Source organism: Oncorhynchus clarkii, chromosome 6 (assembly GCF_045791955.1).
Source record: "Oncorhynchus clarkii lewisi isolate Uvic-CL-2024 chromosome 6, UVic_Ocla_1.0, whole genome shotgun sequence".
Classification (NCBI taxonomy): domain Eukaryota; kingdom Metazoa; phylum Chordata; class Actinopteri; order Salmoniformes; family Salmonidae; genus Oncorhynchus; species Oncorhynchus clarkii.
In genome coordinates, this window is record NC_092152.1 from 45,545,700 (window position 1) to 45,571,549 (window position 25,850).

Below are 25,850 nucleotides of genomic sequence, written 5' to 3' on the forward strand. Positions count from 1 at the left end.
CACCAAAAAAACACAGCAGAGAGAGAGAGCGCAGAGCCACAAATAGAGATTAATATAACTGTTGAAAAGGGCATATGCAGCAAATAAAGGGTGTGTGTGTATGTGGGGGTTGGGGGAGGTGTGTGTGGGGGGGGAGATTTTCTGAGATCTCTTTTGTTCGAGGCATGGTTCACATCAGGCAATGCTTCTTGTGAGGAGCAAACTCTAATTTTGTGAGTGTTTTTTATAGGACAAGCCAGCTCTAACCAACATCTCCAATCTCGTCTCATTGATTGGACTCCTGGTTAGCTGACTCCAATTAGGTTTTGGAGAAGTCATTAGCCTAGGGGTTCACATACGTTTTACAACCTACACTGTGAATGTTTAAATGATGTATTCAATATAGACTAAAAAAATACAATAATTTGGGTGTTATTAGTTTAAGCACACTATGTTTATTGTTGTGATGTAGATGAAGATCAGATCAAATTTGATGACCAATTTATGCAGAAATCCAGGTAATTCCAAAGGGTTCACATACTTTTTCTTGCCACTGTATTAGAAGAACAGATTATGGGGCTAAAGCTGAAGAGTGTAATCGGTCCAATGGAATGAGATCAAGAGACCCCTCCAATACACCTGTCTGGGAGTCCCAAAGTCCCAAAGGTCACTTGAGGATCTTACTTATTCAATCGCCTTTCAGCCATGCATGTACTTTGAGACATTACTACGGTAATTTAACAACATACCGTTTGTACAGTTTGTATGTTGCCCAAATCAAACCCACAATTCTGTTGATAAAATCACCATGCTCTAACCTCCAACCAAATCTGAACAATATTAGCGATGTTCACCTAGATTGTATGAATCCAATGAACTCATTCAGAACACGCATTCCTGACTAAAAGTTATAATCGATGCATTGATTGTCTGTGGAACTTTGAGCATTTTGATAAGTATGTTGGTGATGTGTCTCGATCATTGGAAACTGAGGTGGACTTGGTACATTTGCTGCTCTCATCTATTCTACAATAATTACTACTGCTAATACATTCCTTACAAAATCAAGGAAATGACACAAAGGCTAAGATGTGCTTGCCTTTCCCAAAGCTTTTAACGACCTTGATTGAGGAGAGAAAAAACCTTCAGACCTTATTCATAAGTGCCACTAATTCCACTTTATGTCAAGTGATAAGCGCAGTCTCTCAGCAATAAACTGAAAAGGTCAAAGATTTTTACTCAAAGTCTCATTCTCAAATAACTGTCTATATTGAATGGTATGAGAAATGGGAAGGTTGAAAAACCCACTCACATTTGTATTCAAGTAAAATCAAATGCTGTTATATACTCAGCCTTCACCTTCATCTTTAGATGTCTGGATACATCTTGAATGACACACAACGTTGAGGCTTTAAAGACACGTCATCATTTCCCAAGAAATATCTTCACAGTAAGATCTCTCAAGATGTCTTCACAAATATGTCTAAGAACGTCTTAAGGCAGAGTTATGGCTGGAAAGAAATCATCAAAATATGCATAGTAACAAAAAGGAGGGAAAGATTCAAATGTTAAGTCTTATGTCCCTTCAAAGTGTTGGGATGAAAGATCGACAGAGAAAGTATGTGAAAGACAAATAAATCAGAGAGAAGAATGGGAGAGAGGGGTTGATGGAGAGAGAGCAGGGGGCAGGTGGAACAGGGAGGAGGGATTTCCCTTAAGGGGTCGATGTGTTTGTGCTTGCTTTGCGCTCGCTCGCGCTCTCTCTCTCTCTCTCTCTCTCTCTCTCTCTCTCTCTCTCTCTCTCTCTCTCTCTCTCTCTCTCTCTCTCTCTCTCTCTCTCTCTCTCTCTCTCTCTCTCTCTCTCTCTCTCTCTCTCTCTCTCTCTCTCTCTCTCAGTCGCTCTGACACTCAACGGAATCACACTCAACACCACACTCTCACTCACTCACTCTTTTTGACACAGAGGCAGAGACACACACACATATCCTCAGTGTAACGCGGGACAAGCACACCACAAACAGCAGAGAAGAGGAAAGAGGAAGAAAAGGAAGGAGGGAAATAAAGGAGGAGAAAGGGAAAACATTGAGTTATCTAACACTTAGATTTTCTCAGAGGCTTTGAAAGGAGATCAGACACAGAGGAGTTGAGAGAAGAGGAAAAGAGGAGGAAGACAGCGGAAACCCTAGACACAGGTTCAGTGTCACAGTGACTCAGGTAAGACCTCTCTCTCTCTTATTCACACGCTGAATTTTTCGCACACTTTTAATATTAAGATCCTTTGAAGTATAAAAAAAGATATATACACAATACCGTTTAAAAGAAAATCACATTTTTTGTCCATTAAAATAACATCAGAAATACAGGGTAGACATTGTTAATGTTGTAATTGACTATTGTAACTTGAAACGGCAGATTATTTTATGGAATATCTACATCGGCGTACAGAGGCCCATTATCAGCAACCCTCACTCCTGTGTTCCAGTGGCACATTGTGTTAGCTAATCCAAGTTTTTCATTTTAAAAAGCTAATTGATAATTAGAAAACCCTTTTGCAATTATGTTAGCACAGCTGAAAACTGTTTTTCTGATTAAAGAAGCAATAAAACTGGCCTTCTTTAGACTAGTTGAATATCTGGAGCATCAGCATTTGTGGGTTCAATTACAGGCTCAAAATTGCCAGAAACAAAGCACTTTCGTCTGAAACTCATCAGTCTATTCTTGTTCTGAGAAATTAAGGCTATTCCATGCAAGAAATTGCCAAGAAACTGAAGATCTTGTACAAAGCTGTGTACTACTCCCGTCACAGAACAGCACAAACTGTCTCTAACCAGAATAGAAGGAGGAGTGGGAGGCCCCAGTGCACAACTGAGCAAGAGGACAAGTACATTAGAGTGTCTAGTTTGAGAAGCAGACGCCTCACAACGTCAACAGTGAAGAGGCGACTCCGGGATGCTGTTCTTCTAGGCAAACTTGTATTAGCTAACACAACGTGCCATTGGAACACAGGAGTGATGGTTGCTGATAATGGGCCTCTGTACGCCTATGTATATATTCCATAAAAAATCGGCCGTTTCCAGCTACAATAGTCATTTACAACATTAACAATGTCGACACTGTATTTCTGATCAATTTGATGTTATTTTAATGGACAAAAAAAAATATTTTATTTTTAAAACAAGGACATTTCTAAGTGACCCCAAACTTTTGAAAGGTAGTGTATATTTGATGTTTAATTTGGCCTTAATTGGCTATTCATTTTATTTGGCCTTATTTGGCTATTAGTCCATACAAACACATTGAATAACAGATTCACTACATGGAAACATACATAGACAGTCCCCAAAAAGTTTGTTCTGAAGTGTCTGTTTAATACCAAAAATAAGTGGTTAAATACATGTAAAAAAAATATATATATATAAAAAATGTTTGCCGATCTTTACTATATCTCTCAGATATAGGAAAGATCAGGAAACATTGACAAATTATACATGTACTGTGTTTGTGAGAGCCTCACCTTTCCACAGAGGGGTCATATGAGTGTCTAGGCCAAACTGCTCGGACGCTACAGACAGACGTTGGCAGATTGGCTGTACCGTCTTAAGACGAGTCCCAAGACGCTTGTGGCGGTTGTAGAGCGAAACGCAGAACACCATTGTGTTCGTGAGAGTCTCATCTTTTTGTAGAAGGGTAATTAACCTCTCGGACGCTACACACGATTTTGTGAGAGAACTGTTTTTTTGGGGAAGTCTCATGGTCTGGCAAACACCGCTTTAGCTCTGTCACCACAGATGCATAAGTGCGACATCGGGAGATGCGGTGGATTGAGATGCATCCAAGGCAAAAAAAATGATATCGGTAGCTAAAACAGACAGATTGTTATGTGGATTTTTTTATTATGCAAATTACATTTCTGCAGGGGTCCAGACATCGGCTCTAGGGGTTATCCTAAATTCAATGACATGGTGACATCAATTGAAGTCGGTGGCCAGTGGGAGTGGTCTGTGAATGTCACTTTGGTGTGTGTGTGTGTGTGCGTGCGCGCGTGCGTGCGTGCGTGTGTGAGTGTGCGAGATATAGATGCTGGTAGAGAGAGGAAGAGAGAGAGAGAGTGAGAGAGGGGGGACAGATAGATGCTCACAGAGAGAGAGATTTATGATATGGTCTTTTAAGCAACAGCTAGTGGAGAACTTGTGGTATGTGGATAGACAGGTAGTGGTGGACACACAGCATGTGTTGTGGGCTGCATATATTACACACCCATCGTGAATCACAACTCCAGCGAAGTATAAACCACAACTGCCTTGGACTCTGAACATCATATTCATGATAGTCATATCCGTCATGTTGTAAGCCAACCTCTCTAACTAATCTGGCATGTGTGACAGTCACTGTACTAGCGGTAGTTCACAACTCCAGGGTAGTGAAAACCAACCACAACAGTGATTCAGTAAATTCAAATTCAATATTCAGTGAATATTATGCTCTTGATCCTGTCATATCAATCATGTTGTGAGTAAACGAACCAACCTCTCGAACTCATTCAAGATTCATTGTAAATCAATTGCCAAAGTAGGGGGTTTTGCCATTCTCTTTTTATGCTAATTTAAAATGAACCCACAAAATGTATATTTTCAGATTTCCCCTTCCCATTTCCAGCAAGCTTGAGGAAACCACCAGCCAAAGGAGTAAAAGTAAAACCAACCAAACAATGTTTGACCTTTGTAATGTTTGGAAAGTGTAGATGTGGTCCGAGAGATACGGAGGGAGCGATAAAGGGAGGGAGTGACGGAGAGGGGGAGTGATAGGGAGGGGGCGAGATAGAGAGAGGGGGAGCGATAGAGAGGGTGAGAGACATGGTCAGAGTGAATAGAGCCTCTGTCTCTGAATCAGTCACTAACTGGGACAACAGCACCATGTGATGTGAGGAGTTGTGGCTTTATCTTTATCAAGACATCCTGTGACTCATCAAAACAAAATCCCCACATGGCCGGGTCAAGAGTGCATTATGACCGATTCAGGGATAAACCTTTTACTACGTCAATAGTGGTACCATTACTTTGTTTCAGCTGTCTTAGAAAGTAATGTAAAAAAAATCACATAGTACTGTACTTTGAAAAATAGTTATTTTTATCATACAGAGTGTGCCCTGGTGTACTGTACATTAAAACCTCTCTTCATTCAGAGTGCATTCACCTCCTAAGCAGAGTCACAAAGGCACTGTTACATATGGATGAGGTTTACTCTGTCGTAATACCGTACCCTGGCTTTGACACACTGTGTCCTCAAGCTAACTGAGTCAATGCTCAGTCAGAAACTATGATGCATGTGTGGGAAAATTGATTGAACCCATATTGATAAAGCTGCTGTTGACATGGAGATATGGAAGCTATAGAGAGGGTGCCTAGCGTCTCAGATCGTTGAAGAACCCCCTAATTGATCCTGTAAATCGCTCTGGATAAGAGCGTCTGCTAAATGACAAAAAATGTTAGAGAGGGACAATGAAGAGATAGGTGATGAGGGGGAGAGGTACAAAGATAAACAGAGAGAGTGAGAGAGATGTACATAAACAAGAGAAAGAGAGAGCGAGAGTAAAAGAGAGAGAGGACAGACAGTTTATACAGTGTGCTTCAGTGGTTATAATTACATACATGAGAGAGAGAGAGAGAGAGAGAGAGAGAGAGAAAGTCACCCAGCCTCCCTGTGCACTGGCCTGCACTGTCTAAGGGGTCTCTGTCCGTCACTGTGTCATCTGGCCCTGTGAGTGTGTGAGTGCAGGCCAGGCTGTGTGGAAACTGTGTGTTTGGGCACATTAGGAGGCATTAGCAGGGGGAGCTTGCGAAGCAGCTGTGAATAATACATGGACATTATTTATGAGCAGAGAGCATGTCCTCTGGAGGGCAATGAGGTGCATGCTACGGCTACACACTCCAAAAAGTTACAGTGGGAGGGGGGACGGGAAGTGTTTGTTTACTTTACACTGTAAATCGATAGAATCGACAATACCTTTCCCAGTATATTTTCTCACCAGAAATAGCCAACTGTTGATAATGTTGAGGTCATCTAGCGGAGTGTTATTTAACTAAGTGAGTGTGTATTTAGCTGAGTGCTAACAGTGTGTGTTTACAGGAGCTCGGGGAGAAAGTTCATTCATCTGGCAGTCCTCCACCATGTCAGTTAGAGTTGGGGCAAAGATCCTCTCACCTTACGGGTGGCACAAGTGCACAATGACCTCAGCTCATCATAGACACACACACACGCACGCACGCACGCACGCACACACTAATCTTTGTGGAGACAGAGTCAGTGTTTGCTAGACCATCACACTCCAGTTGGTTTAAGGAGAGATGACAGGACCACCCACTGACCACCAGATGGAGGGAGCAGGAGAGGTCCCACATTACACAGACACCAACAGACAGACGGACGGATGGACACACAGACTGTGTTTCTGGGGTTTTCTAGGTCTGGCTCTTTGGGTCTGGGGTTAGCTCTTTGGGGTTGCTGGGCAGTGGTTAAGATAAAGTGGGATAAAGTGGGGCAGAGAGTCAGGACAGGGAGCTCTGGGTGGGCTGTTTGGGTGGGCCTAGTCTGTGTGGTCATGAAGCCCCTGGGTAGGATTAGGGTCAGGGGAGAAGGGTAGTAGGGTGGAAGGCTCGAGGGAAAAGGGCATCGGAGAGGAAATGCCAATATAGGACTGGACTCTAAAGACCAAGTCCTATAACACATCCACTGACTGAAAGAAATTCCATGCTGTTGTGTCAATCAATCAAATCCAATCAATCCAATTTGTATCATATTTCTCAGTTTGTACAACTGTAAACTGTCTGTCCCCTAAAATCAGACCAAGGACACCAGACAGTGACATTGGCAAATCTCTGTTGGGCAATACTGTACTACTGTACATGGCATTGGTTTGACCTTGATGGTGAAAACACCATAGGAGGGGTTTAAGCTGAAAGCCCAAGGTGGGAGTGAGGGATGAGGGAGGGACTGAGGATCGCACTCATTAATTTCCAGTCACAATGAGAGCCTGAGGACTTGGGGTATGGGGAGAGGAAGGGCGGAGTGGTAGGGTGAGAGGGTGGTGAGCAAGAGGGTGAGGAGGGCGATGGTAATAGTCTTAAGTGCTTGGTCAATCAAAACCCCCCTGATGTTCTAATGTTTCCACCTCCGCCCCCCTCGTCTCAGTGTGTGTGTGTGTGTGTGTGTGTGTGTGTGTGTGTGTGTGTGTGTGTGTGTGTGTGTGTGTGTGTGTGTGTGTGTGTGAGAGAGTGTCAGCCTGGAGAAGCAGTGGGGTATACAGCACGGAGGCACACAGGCTATTAGATATGTCACAGAGAACCACTATGAGAATACGAGGGACAGAGAGAAGGACAGCAAGCGAGAAGGACACAGAGACAGACAGACAGCAAGCGAGAAGGACACAGAGACAGACAGACAGCAAGCGAGAAGGACACAGACAGACAGACAGCAAGCGAGAAGGACACAGACAGACAGACAGACAGCAAGCGAGAAGGACACAGACAGACAGACAGACAGACAGCAAGCGAGAAGGACAGACAGACAGACAGACAGACAGACAGACAGACAGACAGACAGACAGAAAGAAAGAAAGAAAGAGCCACCCTCTTCCCTTTTCATCTCACCTGCCGAATCAACTAGCCCTGAAAATGGATGGCGCTGGAGCGTTGCGGCCATACCCGGCCGGGTATATTACTTCTACCAATCCTCTTTCTTTGTCAGTTCCTCTCTCTCCCCCTTCCTTCATCTCTACATCTTAGTCTCATGGTCCCAGGTGAGAGGGTTACATAGAATGATTTTAGGTCCTTCTCTCCTCATTCCTCTCCTTTTGCTCTTCACCTTAAGGTAAATGTTTTTATTTTATTTAACCAGGCAAGTCAGTTACAAACAAATTCTTATTTACAATAACAGCCTACCGGGGAACAGTGGGTTAACTGCCTCGTTCAAAGGCAGAACAAGAGATTTTTACCTTGTCAGCTCAGGGATTCGATCCAGCAACCTTTCGATAACTTGCCCAACGTTCTAACCACTAGGCTACCTGCCGCCACTATCATCTTATTTACTATTTCTCTTTCTTTATTTCTCTACCTCTTTCCCTCTCTCCTCCTGTCTTCATCTCTTCCGTACCCTCTTCCCATATTAAATCTAGATAGGCAGAGTTCAGGACCCACATTGGTGGGAAAAGTACCCAATACCTTAATAGAAAGTGAAAGTCACCCAATAAAATACTACTTGAGTAAAAGTCTAAAAGTATTTGGTTTAAATATACTTAAGTATCAAAAGTAAATGTTATTGATAAAAAATACTTAAGTATCAAAAGGACAAATAAAAGTATAAATAATTTCACATTCCTTATATTATGCAAACCAGACGACACAATTGTATTGTTTTTTTAATTATTTACAGATAGCCAGGGTCACACTCTAACACTCATAATTTACAGGTGAAGCATTTATGTTTAGTGCTTCGGCCAGATCAGAGGCAGTGTGTGAATTGGAGCATGTTCCTGTCCTGCTAAGCATTCGAAATGTAATAAATGTATAAATAGTAAAGTAAAGTACAGATACCCCCCAAAAAATACTTAAGTAGTACCTTAAAGTGTTTTTACTTGAGTACTTTCCACCACTGTTCACTAGCCCATAATGATATTGACCAGACAGACCTCCCCCATATGTCTACTTGCCCCCATTCCAAACACCCATACGCACATCCCCCAAACCACATACACACACCCTTGCTCATATACAGTACAGTACACAGATGTACACACACATAGATCCTAATTGACTCTGTCACAGACTCTCGGTGGACACAGACTCTCGGTGGACCCACACACAGACACACACACACACAGACAGATCAGAATTGACTTTCTCTTGACAACAAACAGCCAGTGAAATGAGTGACTGTAGTTTGGTACCAGGAGCTACACAAGCACACAAGATCCATCACGGCTTAATGAGAAAGAGGAGTAAAAGAGGAAGTGAGAGTAGTCCCCGTATCCTGCTTTCACTCCATCAGTGATCCACATGTCAAACCTGGTTGTTTATATCCACTGTGATGTAATGTAGTGCCAGATAGTGACAGCAGGCTGTCAGAGCTACAGTACGTTACTGTGTGAAAACCAACATATGTGCTACATTGTACTGTGAGCATGTAAACAAGGGTGTGTGCGTGAGGGGGGGTGGGGAGTTGTGTGTTTGAGTGTGTGCGTTCACACGTGTGTGTATTGGTTGGCTGATATGTGGGTGAAGGGAGGTGCCTGTATGCATCTGTGCGCTCTTAGCTACCTCTGTGCGCTCTTAGCTACCTCTGTGGGCTCTTAGCTATGTGGGCTCTTAGCTACCTCTGTGGGCTCTTAGCTACCTCTGTGGGCTCTTAGCTACCTCTGTGGGCTCTTAGCTACCTCTGTACGCTCTTAGCTACCTCTGTACGCTCTTAGCTACCTCTGTACGCTCTTAGCTACCTCTGTACGCTCTTAGCTACCTCTGTACGCTCTTAGCTACCTCTGTACATTTGTTTCAAGCCTACATCTGTGCATGTAACTGTGTGTGTGATTCAGCATCAGGAGTCAGCGCTCCACACTACTAGACTGTACCCTGGGACCTTCTGGTGCAGCTAAACAGACTGACAGGCAGCCTGTTATCTTTCTCTTTCTGACTGTCTGTTTTAACCTATCCAAATCTAAATGGCACAGGCTGCCATGTTAACACACACACGTGCACACACACACGCATGCACTGCCCTGTGCCAGACTGCCATGAACAGTAAACTCACACTCCAGACATTAGCATGGGGTGTATGCCAACGCCTGCGCCCAGACACACTTGCATGCCAGAGGCATCTTTAATTAGATCCCAAACACACACACACACACACACACACACACACTTTCTTTTACAAACACATATACACTCCCCCGAAACACCCTGTTTTTAACCCAGACACCCCCCTGCCCATCTCTCTGACACATACACACATACACACATCACCATCCTCATTATCAATGCACCATACACACACAGACTATAGAGAGCTCTTTTGAGTGTTTGATACGATTGACCCAGATCTTAAAGCGAGAATGGCTGGGGAGGGGGAGAAAAGTGTGTCTGGGGTGGGGGGTGTGTGTGTGAGGGGGGAGAGGGTTTGGCGGCTGGTGTGGAGTTTTTGTAAAGAGTCTAATTTGAAACCCAGTCGGGGATCGGTGGGCAGATTTCTGCGGTCAGTGTCTTTGCTGGAGAGAAGGGGAGAGAGACAGAAAGAGCAAGAGGGAGAAGGAGTGTGAAAGAGAGGGGGCAGGGAAACAGAGACTTTCTGGACCCCGATAACAGGCGTTATCTCCAGAACGTCTCTCTCCCTTTCCCCCTCCCTCTCTTTTCAACCCTCATTCTTCTGAAGAACGAGATCTGATGTGCAAACTTAAGCCTGTTCATGTAAAGGAGGAGTACACGCCGAGGGGCTTCTTAAGGCTTTAGGAGTGCCTTTTTGGCACACAAACACACACAAATACTATAACAAATTCAGATGCTGCATGGGCTCAAGAAGACATCATTAGTCTTACTCCTCAAGGTTGTGACCAGTCTGTCAATGAAACAGACGTTGTCATATAGACACATTCCCCCAGCCGCATTCTGAAAAGTCGCACACACAGATCTTCCCCAGAAAGGGTAGCTTGCCTGTGACAGGAGTTGTTCCTGACAATGTGAAGTGAACAGGAAACACGAATGTTTACCTAGTCAGGTCATACAATTAGAAAGTATTCCAGATCCTACATTTGACTACAGCTTAAAATGTTCTGTCTTTGTTGTGAAAGCTAGCTTCGTTGTGGTAGCTAGTTTATGGAATAGCAAGAAAATGTTTGAAGTAGTCCCAAACTCATGCAATGAGTATGACAGATTTGTCTCTCTCATGTCCTTGTTGAATTTGTTTATAGATCTCCCTTGGATGATTTTTGTCTATCCACACATGGAATGAAAATATAATGAGACTATTATGAAGATTTTCTTTGTCATTTGTGACAAAGAATGAATAATATGGTTGGGTTTGTTGTGATAGTTGTCTGAAAGAATGATAACACATTCACAGTAGTAATATATGCCATTTGGCTGACGGTTTTATCCGAAGCGACTTCCATGCATTTTTCAGAAGGGTGGCCCCAGCGAGAATTGAACCCGCGACCCTGGTGTTGCAAGCGCCACTCTCTGAGAAAGAGAAAAGAGGAGACCGAGAGAGAGAAAGGGGTAGACCGGGAGAGAGAAAGGAGGAGACCGAGAGAGAGAAAGGAGGAGACCGAGAGAGCAACAGAGAAACAAATGGAGAGAAGGAGACAGTAAGAAATAGAGAGAAAGAAACAGACATAAACAGAGAAACAGAGAGAAGACATAGATATACTTTATCTACTGTCCAACAGCCTTGGTGATATGGCTAGGCTGGCAATCAACTGGATTTCACCATGCCACCCCCTACTAGGGCCAATCTCATTGCCTGCGTTACACACACACTCCCGCTGAGAACACACACACACACACACACACACACACACACACACACACACACACACACACACAGACTACATCTGTCCCCTCCATCCCTACCCGCCTTCCCTCCATCCCTCCCTCTGTCCCTCTGTGCAGGATAATCCCCGACACCCCCAACCACAAATACCAGCACCCACCAAAAGATAGTTCTAAGGCACAGAACGGCAAACAGAGACGTGTGTTCATATACACACACACAGAGTAAACACATGCAGATTGAGATACAAAGTAAGAAGCAGCTCACCAAACCATGCAATATTCAAACTAACAAAATCCACACACCCATAAACTAGCCAAGAAAAAGCAAGAGGAGAAAGAGAAAACAGAATAAGCACTGCTATATTATATAGTATATTATCAGGTTTCAGGTATGAGCCAGATGCAAACAGTGTCGAAAAAAAAAAAGTATATTTATAGTACAGGGGCAGGCAAACGACAGGTCAAAGGCAGGCAGAGGTCGGTAATCCAGAGAGGGTGCAAAAGGTCCGGAACGGCAGGCAGTCTCAGGGTCAGGGCAGGTAGGGGTCAATAATCCAGTGAGGTGGGGCAAGGTACAGAACGGCAGGCAGTCTCAGGGTCAGGGCAGGTAGGGGTCAATAATCCAGTGAGGTGGGCAAGGTACAGAACGGCAGGCAGTCTCAGGGTCAGGGCAGGCAGGGGTCAATAATCCATTGAGGTGGGGCAAAGCTGGCATGAGCAACAAGACCTCACAAAATTGTGAAATTGACTTCAGAATTCAACGTTTGTCCACGGGAGGTAAACCATAGATTTTTGAAGGTTAAGTTGAGGCAGTCATTCTGGTTAAGGGTTAAGGTTTGGGATAAACAAATAAAAGACATGTGCCTAGCACTGGGATCTGCCTGGGCTAGAGGCCCTCCTCTGACTCTATAATGAAACACCAATCCCTCCCCAATCACTCATTACTGTAAGGTCCACTATTAATATGATAAGTGTCCTTTTTTCATGACTTGACCCTTCATACCAAGTATCTATAAGTAACTGGATGTGCATACACATACTACCTCTGAACTCCTCTCATATCAGCCGTCTCTGCCAGTGTTGTGATAAGAGCGAGAACATTCATGATGTACTGTGTTTCGGACTGTTCCCAAAGCAAGTTTCTGCCACTCTATTCTTACCGAAATAGTTTTTGTATTTTTTATTTAAAAGTTGTGCGATTAGAACATTTCAGGGAACTGAGTGTGATGCAACGTGGGATTGTAGAATGAGTCATTGATGAGTAGATAAGAGGTTTCTGTGTGCGTTACCATAGCCTTTAGGGTAATTCCTCAGCTATTCATGTCTGCATCTTCATGTGAGAGATGTATATAGGGATATAGGACAAAAAGGAGAGGGGAGAGAGAAAAATGTTGAAAGAGAAAGAGGAGAATATAGCGAAATGGGGAACGAGAATAATAATAATTTATAAAATGGCTTTTGTAAAGAGAGAGCGAGAGAGAGGGTTCATTCAACTGGTCAATGATCCAACGCCAGCTCAGTTAATGACCAACCATTGTGACAATGAGTCATCATAATGCTGCATCAAATGTACATGATCCTAGGGGCATTGGCAAACACAATGTAAGTCACTTAATTTATGTGACCCCAATTTTCACTGAATACTTCTGTTTATCCTACAGCTAGTGTATGCAGTAATCATGAGCCTATGAACCAGAGTTACACTGTTAGCACTGAGGCGGTGTGCCCTAGTAGGAAGACCACTTTGTGCAGCCCTGCACCCTGCTCCAAACTAAATTACATGAGTAAGTCTACTTCTGATACGCTTCCCAGTAAAGCATTAAAAACAATCAAGCATCCCAGAAAACTGATAAAAATAGCCCATATATGCAGCTTGAGAAACAAGGTCCATGAAGTCAATAACTTGCTTGTAACAGATGACATCTCTGAAACTATCTGAATACCTTTGATGATACAGTGGTAGCAATACATGGTTATAACATCTACCGAAAAGACAGAAATGCCAACGGAGGCGGTGTTCTGGCCAATATTCAGAACCACAGTCCTGTAAAGCTTAGAGACTGTTGTTGTAATATGGCTACAGGTTAATCTGTCTCACCTAAAGCCTGTTCTTGTGGGAAGCTTGGTGGTCACCAAGTACTAACAGTCAGTATCTGGAGAATATGTGTGAAATACTTGATAATGTATGTAATATCAACAGAGAAGTATATTTTCTGGGTGATTTAAATATTGACTTGCTATCACCAAGCTGCCCACACAAGAAAAAACTTCAAACTGTAACCAGTTCCTGCACCCTGGTTCAGGTTATCAGTCAACCGACCAGGGTAGTTACAAACAAGCACAGGAATTAAATCATCAACATGTATTGATCACATCGTTACTAATGCTGCACAGATTTGCTTTAAAGCAGTATCCAAATCCATAGGATGTAGTGATCACAATATATTAGCCATATCTAGGAAAACCAAAGTTCCAAAGGCTGGGCCTATAATAGTGTATACGAGGTCATACAATACATTTTGTTGTGATTCATATTTTGATGATGTGAAAAATATTTGCTGGTCTATGGTGTGTAATGAGGAGCAACCAGACGCTGCACATGACACATTTATGAAATTGCTTATTCCAGTTACTAATAAGCATGCACCCATTAAGAAAATGACTGTAAAACTGTTAAATCCCCTTGGATTGATGAGGAATTGAAAAATTGTATGTGAGGGATGAAGAGAAATGTATGGCAAATAAGTCTGGCAACCCAACTGATTGGCAAACGTACTGCAAATTAAGAAATCATGTGACTAAACTAAATAAAAAATAAACTATACTATGAAACAAAGATCAATTATATAAAGAATGATAGAAAAAAGCTTTGGGGCACCTTAAATGACATTTTGGTGAAAAAAAGCCTACTCGGCTCCATCATTCATTGAATCAGATGGCTCATTCATCACAAAGCCCACTGATATTTCCAACTCCTTCAATTACTTTTTCATTGGCAAGATAAGCAAACTTAGGGATGATATGCCAGCAACAAACGCTGACACTACACATCCAAGTATATCTGACCAAATTATGAAAAACAAGAATTGTCAGTGTGGAAGAGGTAAAAAAAATATTGTTGTCTATCAACAATGACAAGCCACCGGGGTCTGACAATCTGGATGGAGAAAAACTGAGGATAATAGCAGACGATATTGCCACTCCTATTTGCCACATCTTCAATAGCCTACTAGAAAGTGTGTGCCCTCAGGACTGGAGGGAAGCTAAAGTAATTCCGCTACCAAAGAATAGTAAAGCCCCCTTTACTGGCTCAAATAGCCGACCAATCAGCCAGTTACCAACCCTTAGTAAACTTCTGGAAAAAATTGTGTTTTACCAGATACAATGCTATTTGACAGGAAATAAATTGACAACAGACTTTCAGCATGCTTCTAGGGAAGGGCACTCAACAAGCACAGCACTTACACAAATGACTGATGACAGGCTAGGAGAAATTGGTGATAAAATGATTGTGGGTGCTGTCTTGTTAGACTTCAGTGCCGCTTTTGACATTATCGATCATAGTCTGCTGCTGGAAAAACGTGTGTGTTTCGGCTTTACACCCCTTGCTATAATGTGGATAAAGAGTTACTTGTCTAAAAGAACACGGAGGGTGTTCTTTAATGGAAGCCTCTCAAACATAATCCAGGTACAATCAGGAATTCCCCAGGGTAGCTGTTTAGGTCCCTTGCTTTTTTCAATTTTTACTAACGACATGCCACTGACTTTGAGTAAAGCCAGAGTGTCTTTGTATGCGGTTGACTCAACACTATACACGTCAACTACTACAAAAACTGAAATGACTGCAACACTTAACAAAGAGTTGCAGTTAGTTGGTGGCAAGGAATAAGTATTTCTAAAACTAAATATTTCTAAAACTAAAAGCAATGTACTTGGGAGAAAACATTCACTAAACCCTAATCCTCAACTAAATTTTGTAATAAATAACGTGGAAATTGAGCAAGTTGAGATGATTAAACTGCTTCGAGTAACACTAGATTGTAAACTGTCATGGTCAAAACATATTGATACAATAGTAGCTACGATGGGGAGAAGTATGTCCATAATAAAGCACTGCTCTGCCTTCTTAACAACACTGTCAACAAGGCAGGTCCTACAGGTCCTAGTTTTGTCGCACCTTGACTACTGTTCCGTCGTGTGGTCAGGTGCCACAAAAAAGGCAGCAATGCTGGCCCTTGGATGTACACAGAGAGCTAATATTAAAAATATGCATGTCAATGTCTCCTGGCTCAAAGTGGAGGAGAGATTGACTTCGTCATTACTTTATGAGACATATTGACATGTTGAATGCAGAGAGCTGTCTGTCTAAACTACTGGCCCACAGCTCAGACACCCATGCATACCCCACAAGACAAGTCCCTCTTCCCAGTCCCCAAGTGCAGAACAGACTATGGGAGGCACACAGTACTACAGAGAGCCATGACTACATGGAACTCTATTCCACATCAAGTAACTGATGCAAGCAGTAAAATTAGACTTAAAAAATAGAAAGAAACACCTTATGGAACAGTGGGGAATGTGAAGCAACAGAAACATAGGCACAGACGCATGCATACACACTAACACACGATGGTATACACACACATACACATGGATTTAGTACTGTAGATATGTGGTAGTGGTGGAGTAGGGGCCTTAGGGTGTTGAAATCTGTGAATGTATTGCAATGTTTTTAAAATTGTATAAACTGCCTTAATTTTGCTGGACCCCAGGAAGAGTAGCTGCTAATGAGGATCCATAATAAATACAAATACAAATTAGCAGAGTGGAAGTCAAGCTGAATGTGCTGTGTCTCGACAGGAGGGATACTGTATACTCCAACATACCAGGGAGTCACAGGACACACACACACACACACGGGAAGCATGCACCAACTTCCCACTGGGACACGATGGTTGAATCAACGTTTTTTCTACATAATTTCAATATATACTGAACAAAAATATAAAAGCAACATGCACAAGATCGCTGAAATAAAAAGATCCCCAAAATGTACACCGTTCTAGATGATTCTGTGCTTCCAACTTTGTGGCAACATTGAACAAGATCGCCTTTTTACATGATTTGTCAACTCTGCTTGAAATTGATCAGCTTACAGTGTATCAATGAAATGTAGATAATGAGTGGAATATATTGTTATATAGAACCCAGGTAACCCATTTCAGCAGTGCATTGTACACTACACCATCATTTCTAATTTTAGCACATAGTGATTCTTTCCACTTTGTCCCATTGAAGCACACTGGCTGATGGAGAATCATGTAGTATTTACAGCTTTATCCATATATGATTTCCAACGTATATTGATGTCAAATTGCTACATTTATGAGGTAAACAATATTACAGTGTTCAGCAGTTATCAAACTATAGGGGTAACTATGCACTACATGCTTTTGGTTCAGTAGTTATCAGTTTTGAGTAGTTTGTTTAAGTAATAGTTAATTATATTGTTATCAAATGACAAGAAAATCATATCAAAAGTAAATTGAATATTACATTTTGAAAAGCAGATACTTAGATTGAATATGTATCCAAATCCAAAGAGTGATTTGATGCAGTGAAAAAATGACTTTGTGAATGTGTTCGTTTTGAAACACGAGCCATTTTGAATATCTGTTTTGATTTGTTTTGATAACTCTAAGCGAGTTACTTGTTACTTGTGAAATTTCACCAACGAGATTGAAAAAAACTGTAATATCATACATTATAGAAAAATACTAGCCAGTAGCCACCACTTTCAGAGTAAATTCTTCAAAGACAAACTAAACGAAACACCAGGACAAAACCTCCAGCCTTGATAGCTGACTTGATGAAGGTAATGATAACAAAAGAGACACCGAGCAGGGAGACTAGACAAACCCTTCAGTCTTGATAGCTGACTTGATGAAGGTAATGATAACAAAAGAGACACCAAGCAGGGAGACTAGACAAACCCTTCAGCCTTGATAGCTGACTTGATGAAGACAATGATGACAAAAGAGACACCGAGCAACGAGACTAGACAAACCCTTCAGCCTTGATAGCTGACTTGATGAAGGTAATGATTACAAAAGAGACACAGAGCAGGGAGACTAGACAAACCCTTCAGCCTTGATAGCTGACTTGATGAAGGTAATGATGACAAAAGAGACAGCGAGCAGGGAGACTAGACAAACCCTTCAGCCTTGATAGCTGACTTGATGAAGGTAATGATGTCAAAAGAGACACCGAGCAGGGAGACTAGACAAACTCTCGGGGCGGCTGGAGCAACAACATTCCCCTAAGGTGCAATTAAAAAGGAACACAGGAACCGAACACTGTGACGAGGTTCTTCTCCAGGACCACACAACACACCCCCCCCCCCCCCCCCTCCCCCCACACACACACACACACAACAAGTGAATAAATAACTCAGCCCCATCAGGCTGGCCTGAACACAATAACAACAATAGAAACAGAGAGACAATGTCAGAGGAAGGATCATGTTACATGTATTGACACCGCTGTGTAGTGATGTTAAAGCCTGGTGAACACAGACACAGCAACAACCTATGTCATCATGGTGCCTTGACTTTGCAATCGCTCTCTACAAGTCCTCCTTCTGTGACTGGTTGCCTGTCTGTTGAGGACAAGTGACAGACAGAACCACCCACGCCAGGACTGAGAGATACCCTACTTATTCCACCTGATTAATAAAATGGAGACGTATCATCTAAATTGTGTGGAACTGTTCATTCTCTGATGTTAGTCCACATCCACATAGTTCAGTGTCCATCACTTCCATGTGGTTATTAAAAAACAAATTGAACTTGAACATTAGCCTACTTATACCATTTGACATTGAACCAAAGACAAACTAAACGAAACACCAGGACAAAACCTCCAGCCTTGATAGCTGACTTGATGAAGGTAATGATAACAAAAGAGACACCGAGCAGGGAGACTAGACAAACCCTTCAGTCTTGATAGCTGACTTGATTTCTTTCAATTAATGATTTAATTAACAATATTGCTCCCCAGAGGGGAAACTGAGTTTGACACGTGCAGGGACAATACGCATTAGGGCTGGTATCTTTCAAGGATTTTAGTTCATTCGAAATAATGCCATTGTTCACTAGAATCGTTTTTCATAATTGGGCTATTTTGTATTTAACAATATGGCCTATATACTAGAAACTAATGGACACATGGACACAGATATAATACATTTATAATATATGAATACAGTTATTAAAATATAAATGATCAATAGATTGCCATTGATTTTCTGTTAATTGCCAAAATCACTGAAGGTTCCAGTGACTTTCTAAATTACTGGTAGCTTTGAAACCCTAATACAGACAAGAAGTTCCAGTCTTCATGAGTTCTCTACCCTAAATGTAGCTAATTTATATGACCTAAAATATGAACTCAGATATTTAAAACTGCTTTTGACAGTGGAAATTAACTCTTCATTTGCAGGCTCTTCACTGAAGACCCCTGGATCCTGAACCCATTTCACCTAGGATCCCCTACCCCCACCCTCCTCCTCACCCCAGCCCCACAGCCTGTGGGTATCTTCCTGTACCTGTGTGTGTGTACCTCCCCCATCCTCACCCTCCCACCTCCAGAGCCCATAGTCCACCATGCTGTGGACTGTTCTCCTAGCCCTGCTGGTTCTCCTCCTGCTGCAGACCCAGCTATGTGTCTGTCTACGGGTGCTCAGAGTTGCCGGCTATTCTTCCCCCTCATCCTCCCCCTCTCGTAATGCCACCAAGCAGCGACTACCTGGAGCCATCATCATCGGTGTGCGTAAAGGTGGCACCAGGGCCCTCCTGGAGATGCTCAACCTCCATCCGGACGTAGAGGTGGCCAAGGCTGAGGTAGTGATAAATAGAAACATCATCATGACCATCTCAACTTAAATTGTAAAGCACTTTCACACAATAGACTACTCTCAAAGCTTTAACATAATGGTATGAAAATAGTCCTGCAGCATAACAGAATGAAAGAACAAGATAAAATCCTAGAATGCAGACTTTACTGAAGTAAACAAAAAAAAATTGGGGGGGGGTAAAGTATTAAACAACCCTACATACTTTCTTTTTAGGTGCACTACTTCAACGTGGAAGAGCACTACCGGCGTGGGCTGGCGTGGTATCGTGCCCAGATGCCCTTCACCCTGCCTGGGCAAGTGACGGTGGAGAAAACCCCTGGCTACTTTTCCTCTCCCCAGGTGCCTCAGCGGGTCTGGGAGATGAACCCTGCTGTCCGACTCCTGCTGATCGTCCGGGACCCCGCTGAGCGCCTCGTCTCCGACTACACCCAGGTTCTCCATAATAGGGTGACCCGCCACAAGCCCTACAAGTCTCTAGGTAAGTTGCACCGAGGTTAGAGTGGTGACCCAGTAACCGAAAGGTTGCTAGTTCAAGTCCCAGGCGATAGATAATTGGGGGCTGCTTGTGTCAGATCATTACTACTACCACCATCATTCACTTGAGAAATGCAGTTAACAACAAAAATGTAAATCCAAGAGTTAGGAAAAAGCAAAGACAATATACATTTCTGCTCTAAATATTATATTATATTCTACTCTATTTCATGTATTCTATTGTAGAAGAGCTGCTGCTCCGCCAGGGCCACATTGACCCGGCCTACAAAGCCCTGCAGAGGAGTCTGTACCACCAACACCTGGACCGCTGGCTGGAAGTCTTCCCCAGGGAGCAGGTCCATGTGGTGGACGGAGAGGCCCTCATCAGAGACCCCTTCCCAGAGCTCCGGAGGGCGGAGAGGTAATGTTATACCTAATGTAATTTTTGGGTGTGTTCCAAAAACACACCCTCTGGTCAAAAGTAGACATTATAAGATTCTGACCTTACGATCACTGATCATCTTCCCTGTAAGGTCGGAACGGCAGGCTGCCCAGGAAACCATGGAGCCGGCATGAGATATAGCTCAGGAAAACATACCTCAATCCAGGGATGGAGATGCTAGGTAGCCAAAGCCACAGCAGACATTTTCAAAGGATAGTCAGTCAATCAGCTCCTTTGTTGTTCAACATGACATTCCATATGGGATGGCTAGTCAAAAATACTACACTATATAGGAAATAGGGTACAATTTGGGACACAGGCTTATACTTGAATAAAATGGCCTAAGTTACACTTTATCACCACGCACTTTAACTTGTAGCCTACATATTTAACCAACCGTGCGTTTTGAATACATTTAGCCTCATGTCTATTGTTGGTAAAATTCACAGAGAATGAGCACCCCAAACACAACGAACTGGAAGTTCATTGAAAGGACCCGGAAATAGCAGTCTTCTTCTTATTCATTTTATATGTTATTATGGCGGTCCACAAACACACGTTAGAGGTGCATGCCGCCACCTACTGTACAGGTGGTAAACTATAGAAAAAATATCCATTGTATTAAAGGGGGATAAAAACGATATCATGTAAACAAACAAAAACAGACACAAAAAATAACATCACATCCCTACACAGGCTGAGGGCGGAGCATCCTTTGACAAGATTTCTTGCAATGCCTCGGCTGTAAACTCACCGCGTCCCAAAAAGCATACTGCTGCACGATAATTCAAATGTTGTCTGATTTCTTCTTTGTTTGTGCTGTGCAGTTTATGACCACTGCAATAAATGCTGCAAAGTCCACCTTTTCTACATGTTATATATCAGGATCCCTTGATTGCCGAGAAACATTCACTGGTGCAGTCTCAATTACCATTGCATCTTCAACGCCACTCGCTCCTTCAACTCTTTTCTCCACCTCCAGATAGGAGACAAGCTGGACAGCCTTTATTCTCCCCACCTCTGTCTCCTTCACCCTAACAGCGCAATCCAGGGACTAGGGCATATGTTCGCCACCACCAGTGGAGGCTCCAGAGGGGAGGACGGCTCATAATAATGGCTGGAACTGAGCAAATGGAATGGCATCAAACCATGTGTTTGATGTATTTGATACCATTCCACGTATTCCTCTCCAGCCATTACCACGAGCCATCCTCCCCAAATAAGGCGCCACCAAACTCTTGTGGCCACCACAGTTGCAGCATAAAACCTCAGCTGGCATACGATTTTTTTCCCCCCTATCTGCATACACTTGAGACATGCCCAAATCTTTTGCATTTATTACACTGGAGGAGCTTAAGAACAACAGCTCTTAAAGGATATTTCATAAAGCCTAGCTTTACATGAGAAGGGAGAGACATTATAATATGGACGAAGTGAGTTTCCTTACTTCATTGCCATACAGGTCAGTCATCATGCACAAATCACTTCATCTACTTCCTCAGGTATATCATCTGCATCCACTTCATGAGCAACCCCAGAGACAGGCTCCCTGCTTCGTAAATCCATACACAAAACTGCATTCCAAAATATTTTCGAGGCGCAAAGTATGTTCCACGGACACACAAAAAAATCGAACTAAAACCAGAATTTGCAGCTGCCACCAACGCCACCTCGCCCAATGCACCCATGAAACTTCTTAGCTTCCATCACAACTTTACTTATTTTGTTTCCTTTCTTTTTCATGACTGTAGCCCACTCATTCTCACTCTCATCTTTATCCGACCCGCCATCAGTTTCGAACAGAACATCCATTTCCGCCATCTTCCCATTGGCCTGAATAAAAAATGGCCTCCAAGAGAAGATCCTTTCATGGCCCACCTGTTACTTTTGTATGTAACTTATATTGTGTAAGATGCTATTCAGTTGCCTCATTGAGGAGATTAAAGTTTTTAATCTAATCTCATCTAATGTAGGCCGTCATTGTAGTAGGCCATCATCGTAAATAAGAATTTGTTCTTAACTGACTTGCCTAGTTAAATAAAATAAATAAATTATCTATAGGTTCCTGGACCTGCTGCCCCGCATCACTCCCTCCAACTTCTACTTCAACACAACTAAAGGTTTCTACTGCCTCCTCTCTGCTGGGGGCCATGACAAGTGTCTGGATGAGTCCAAGGGGAGGCCCCATGCTCCTCTCAGCTCCCGTGCCTTCAGGAAGCTCTGCCGATACTTCAAAGAACCCAACCGCCTGTTCTTTGAAATGGTGGGACGTTCCTTCTCCTGGTGCTGACTGTGCATCAAGAAACAAAAGGCCCTTTATTGCTCTGATACCACCTTTAATGGGACAGAGAGAGGGGACAGACATGGCCAACTGGAGAAATTGGCCATAATAGCAAATATTTGGGATGCCTTTGAAATGGTCACCTGTTCCCTATGTAGTGCACTACTTTTGGGCAGAGAGGGTACCATTTAGAACGTAATGAATGATGATGAAAGGATAAAACCACAGATGCACACAGACGATTTTAAAGATCTTTAGAGGTGTTACGTTTTGAATGTTCTCAATTGTCTTACTGTCAATGAGCTGAACCAAGCCAGGCCTGGGAGTGAAAAGCACAACAAGCATAGACTGTATAAGATAACTCTCACTGAAGGACACTATTTCTAACTACCCATAGAAATAGATGGTGGGTACATTCAATATGGCAGCTGGTCCACCCATCACGGAACATTGACTTGAATGGGAATATCCATTCTAGTGATCTGTTTTTTTTTTATCGTACTACCTGCTGGAGAACATGAACTGAAGTGCCCATTCTCTAATACTGTATGCCTGGTGGTCCTAATAGCACCTGATCATGACTCTTGCTGGTGCCTGTCATTGTTGGCCTTGGTTGCACAAACTGGAATGAAATCGAGTGTAAGAAAATAATTACAATAAACTGTGCCATACAATTGTATCGTGAACAATCACGACAAAAACAAATCTTGTCATTTTGATGGTCATTAAAATGAGTTTCAGAGCAGATACCATTGGAGGAAATGTATAAGTGTACAGAAAATAGAGGGTAGAAGAATGTTTTGAAATTAGATGGGGCTTATTGTTGCACTATAACTGAATGCTTAATTGCATAAAAGGTCAGTCCATCTGAAGATCTACTGTTCCCATATGAAGCTATTTCAAACCGAGTCTGAAGATTGAGACTGCTTACCATTTTCACAAAATCGTTTACCATTGTAAAAAGTATGCCTGTGAGCTAAAATAATGTCCTCATTTAGATAATCATGTGTACTTATCTTGTTATTATTCTAATATTTTACTATCAAATGTTCAATAGAAATGTATATTTTTGGGATTGTTGAATTTAGATTTGAAGGTGTTTGAGCTGTAATGCATTGTAAGTATGTTTTCTAAAATCTTCTTCAATAAATGTGTACTGTTGTACTTTAACCCAGAGAAAATAACTACATTTAATAGAACATAGCGATGGGGGGGACCAACTAAAATACATTACTAGGCCTAGACAGAATGTATTGTAAAGATCATATTGTAATGTCTGCTTCCAACCCACTCTCAAAAACCTAGATCCCCTGAACGCAGCTCACTCTCCAGATCCCAATCACCTGAATTCTAATCACCTGTTCACACACCTGTATGTCATTATTACACATTATTTTGTTCAGTTCTTTGCCCCCATCACTGTGAGGTATTATTTGTTTTGCGACACAAGTCTATCGGAGCAGTTTTTCCCGTGATTTACTCCTCCCATGTATGATAGTGAGTCAGGCAAAAACGATCTACCTTTTTCCTGATCTCCCAGACAACTAGCCTTTTCCCTGCCTGTACTGTTGCCCTTTTGGACCCCTGTGTATGACCTTCTGCCTGCCCCTGGACCCAGCTACCTGCCTCCTCCTGTGGTTCTTTGCAATAAACACCTGCTGCGCTTAAAACCAGCTCTCTGTCTCCCATCGTGTTCATTACACATATGTCCTATTTCAGCAGGTCAAATACATAATAACACATAGGGCTTTAAATACACATACAGTGTGTTGACTTTTAACAGTTGTGTGTAAGTCTAATACATGTATTAGCTCTACACTTACAACAGTTACAGGTCAGCACCATGTATGTGCTATTCTAAAATATAGTCAAACCACAATCTCTATTATTATTATTATTATTATGTATGTACAATCAGGTTCATAATTATTGGTAACCTTGAAAAGATTAGCAAAAAAGTATATATATATTTTTTTTAAAAGTGAAATTAGATTATTTTACACCAGGGTTGTCCAACTGGAGGCCTGCGGGTGTTTTTATTTAGCCACCCAATGATGATGCTTAACCAATGATGATGCTTAACCAGGGCCCCAGGACCAGTGGAAGCAAAATAGCCCCATAACATCAAAGAAGCACCACCATATTTCAAGGGAAAGGGGATAACTACGTCAGTTGCACAACTGAATGCATTCAACCGAAATGTGTCTTCTGCATTTAACCTCTGAATCAGAGAGGTGTTGGGGAGCTGCCTTAATTGACATCCACATCATCAGTGCCTGGGGAGCAGTTGTTATTCAGGGTTAACTGCCTTGCTCAAGGGAAGAACATCAGATTTTTTTCTACCTTGCCAGCTCAGGGATTCAAACCAGCAACCTTTCAGTTACTGGCCCAACACTCTTAGCCACTAGGCTACCGCAGGTATGAGGTACTTTTATTCATTTGCTTCCGTTTTATCAACGCCAAACCCACCATTGGTGTGCGTGGCCAAATAGCTCTATTTTCATGTCATCTGGCCATAACACCGCCTGGAGTTTGATAAATGGCACTGGCACTTGGACTGGAACCCTGCTTTGGGTAAGATGACCTGAAAATAGAGTTATTTGGCCACACACACACCAGTGCTGTGTTTGGTGTTGAAAAACAGAAGCATATTCAGGAAAGTACCTCATACCTACAGTAAAATATGGTGGTGGATCTTTGATATTATGGGGCTATTTTCTTTTTAGATAGCAGTGTGATGTCTGTAACACCAGCAAGACAATAACCCCAAGCACTAATCAGAATCCACAAAGAAATGGTTAATTGACCACAAAATCAACATTTGGCAATGGCCATCTCAGTCTCCGGACTTGAACCCGATTGAAAAGCTGTTTTGAATAGAAGAAGGCAGTCCATAAGAGCAGATGAAGGATATCAAGGATCTGGAAAGATTCTGTATGGAGGAATGGTCTAAGATCCCTCCCATCGTGTTCTCCAATCTCATAAAACAGTTAAGAAAAAGGCTTAGAGTCGTTATCCTCGCAAGGGATATTGAAAACGGGTGCCAATCATTTTTTCCCTTATCCTTTTGAGATTTACTTGTTAAAAAAAATCTCTTTCTATGAGGAATAATATTTGCATAGAATAATATAATTTCCCAATTTTTTGGAGCATACAATATAGCTCAGTATTTGTATAATGTTTTTAAAGTATTTTTTGCACATCTTTATCAAGGGTGCCAAT

General features: G+C 42.4%; 1 protein-coding gene across 1 annotated transcript; it reads left to right on the forward strand.

Annotated features, from left to right (window-relative positions):
- The first annotated feature begins 1,912 nt into the window (after positions 1 to 1,912).
- Positions 1,913 to 24,301, forward strand: LOC139411207 (heparan sulfate glucosamine 3-O-sulfotransferase 1-like). Its single transcript, XM_071157183.1, has 5 exons — positions 1,913 to 2,193; positions 19,017 to 19,417; positions 19,645 to 19,909; positions 20,152 to 20,326; positions 22,409 to 24,301. Exons 2-5 carry the CDS (start codon positions 19,181 to 19,183, stop codon positions 22,635 to 22,637), a joined length of 906 nt encoding a protein of 301 aa, XP_071013284.1. The 5' UTR covers positions 1,913 to 2,193; positions 19,017 to 19,180; the 3' UTR covers positions 22,638 to 24,301.
- Positions 24,302 to 25,850: the final 1,549 nt, after the last annotated feature.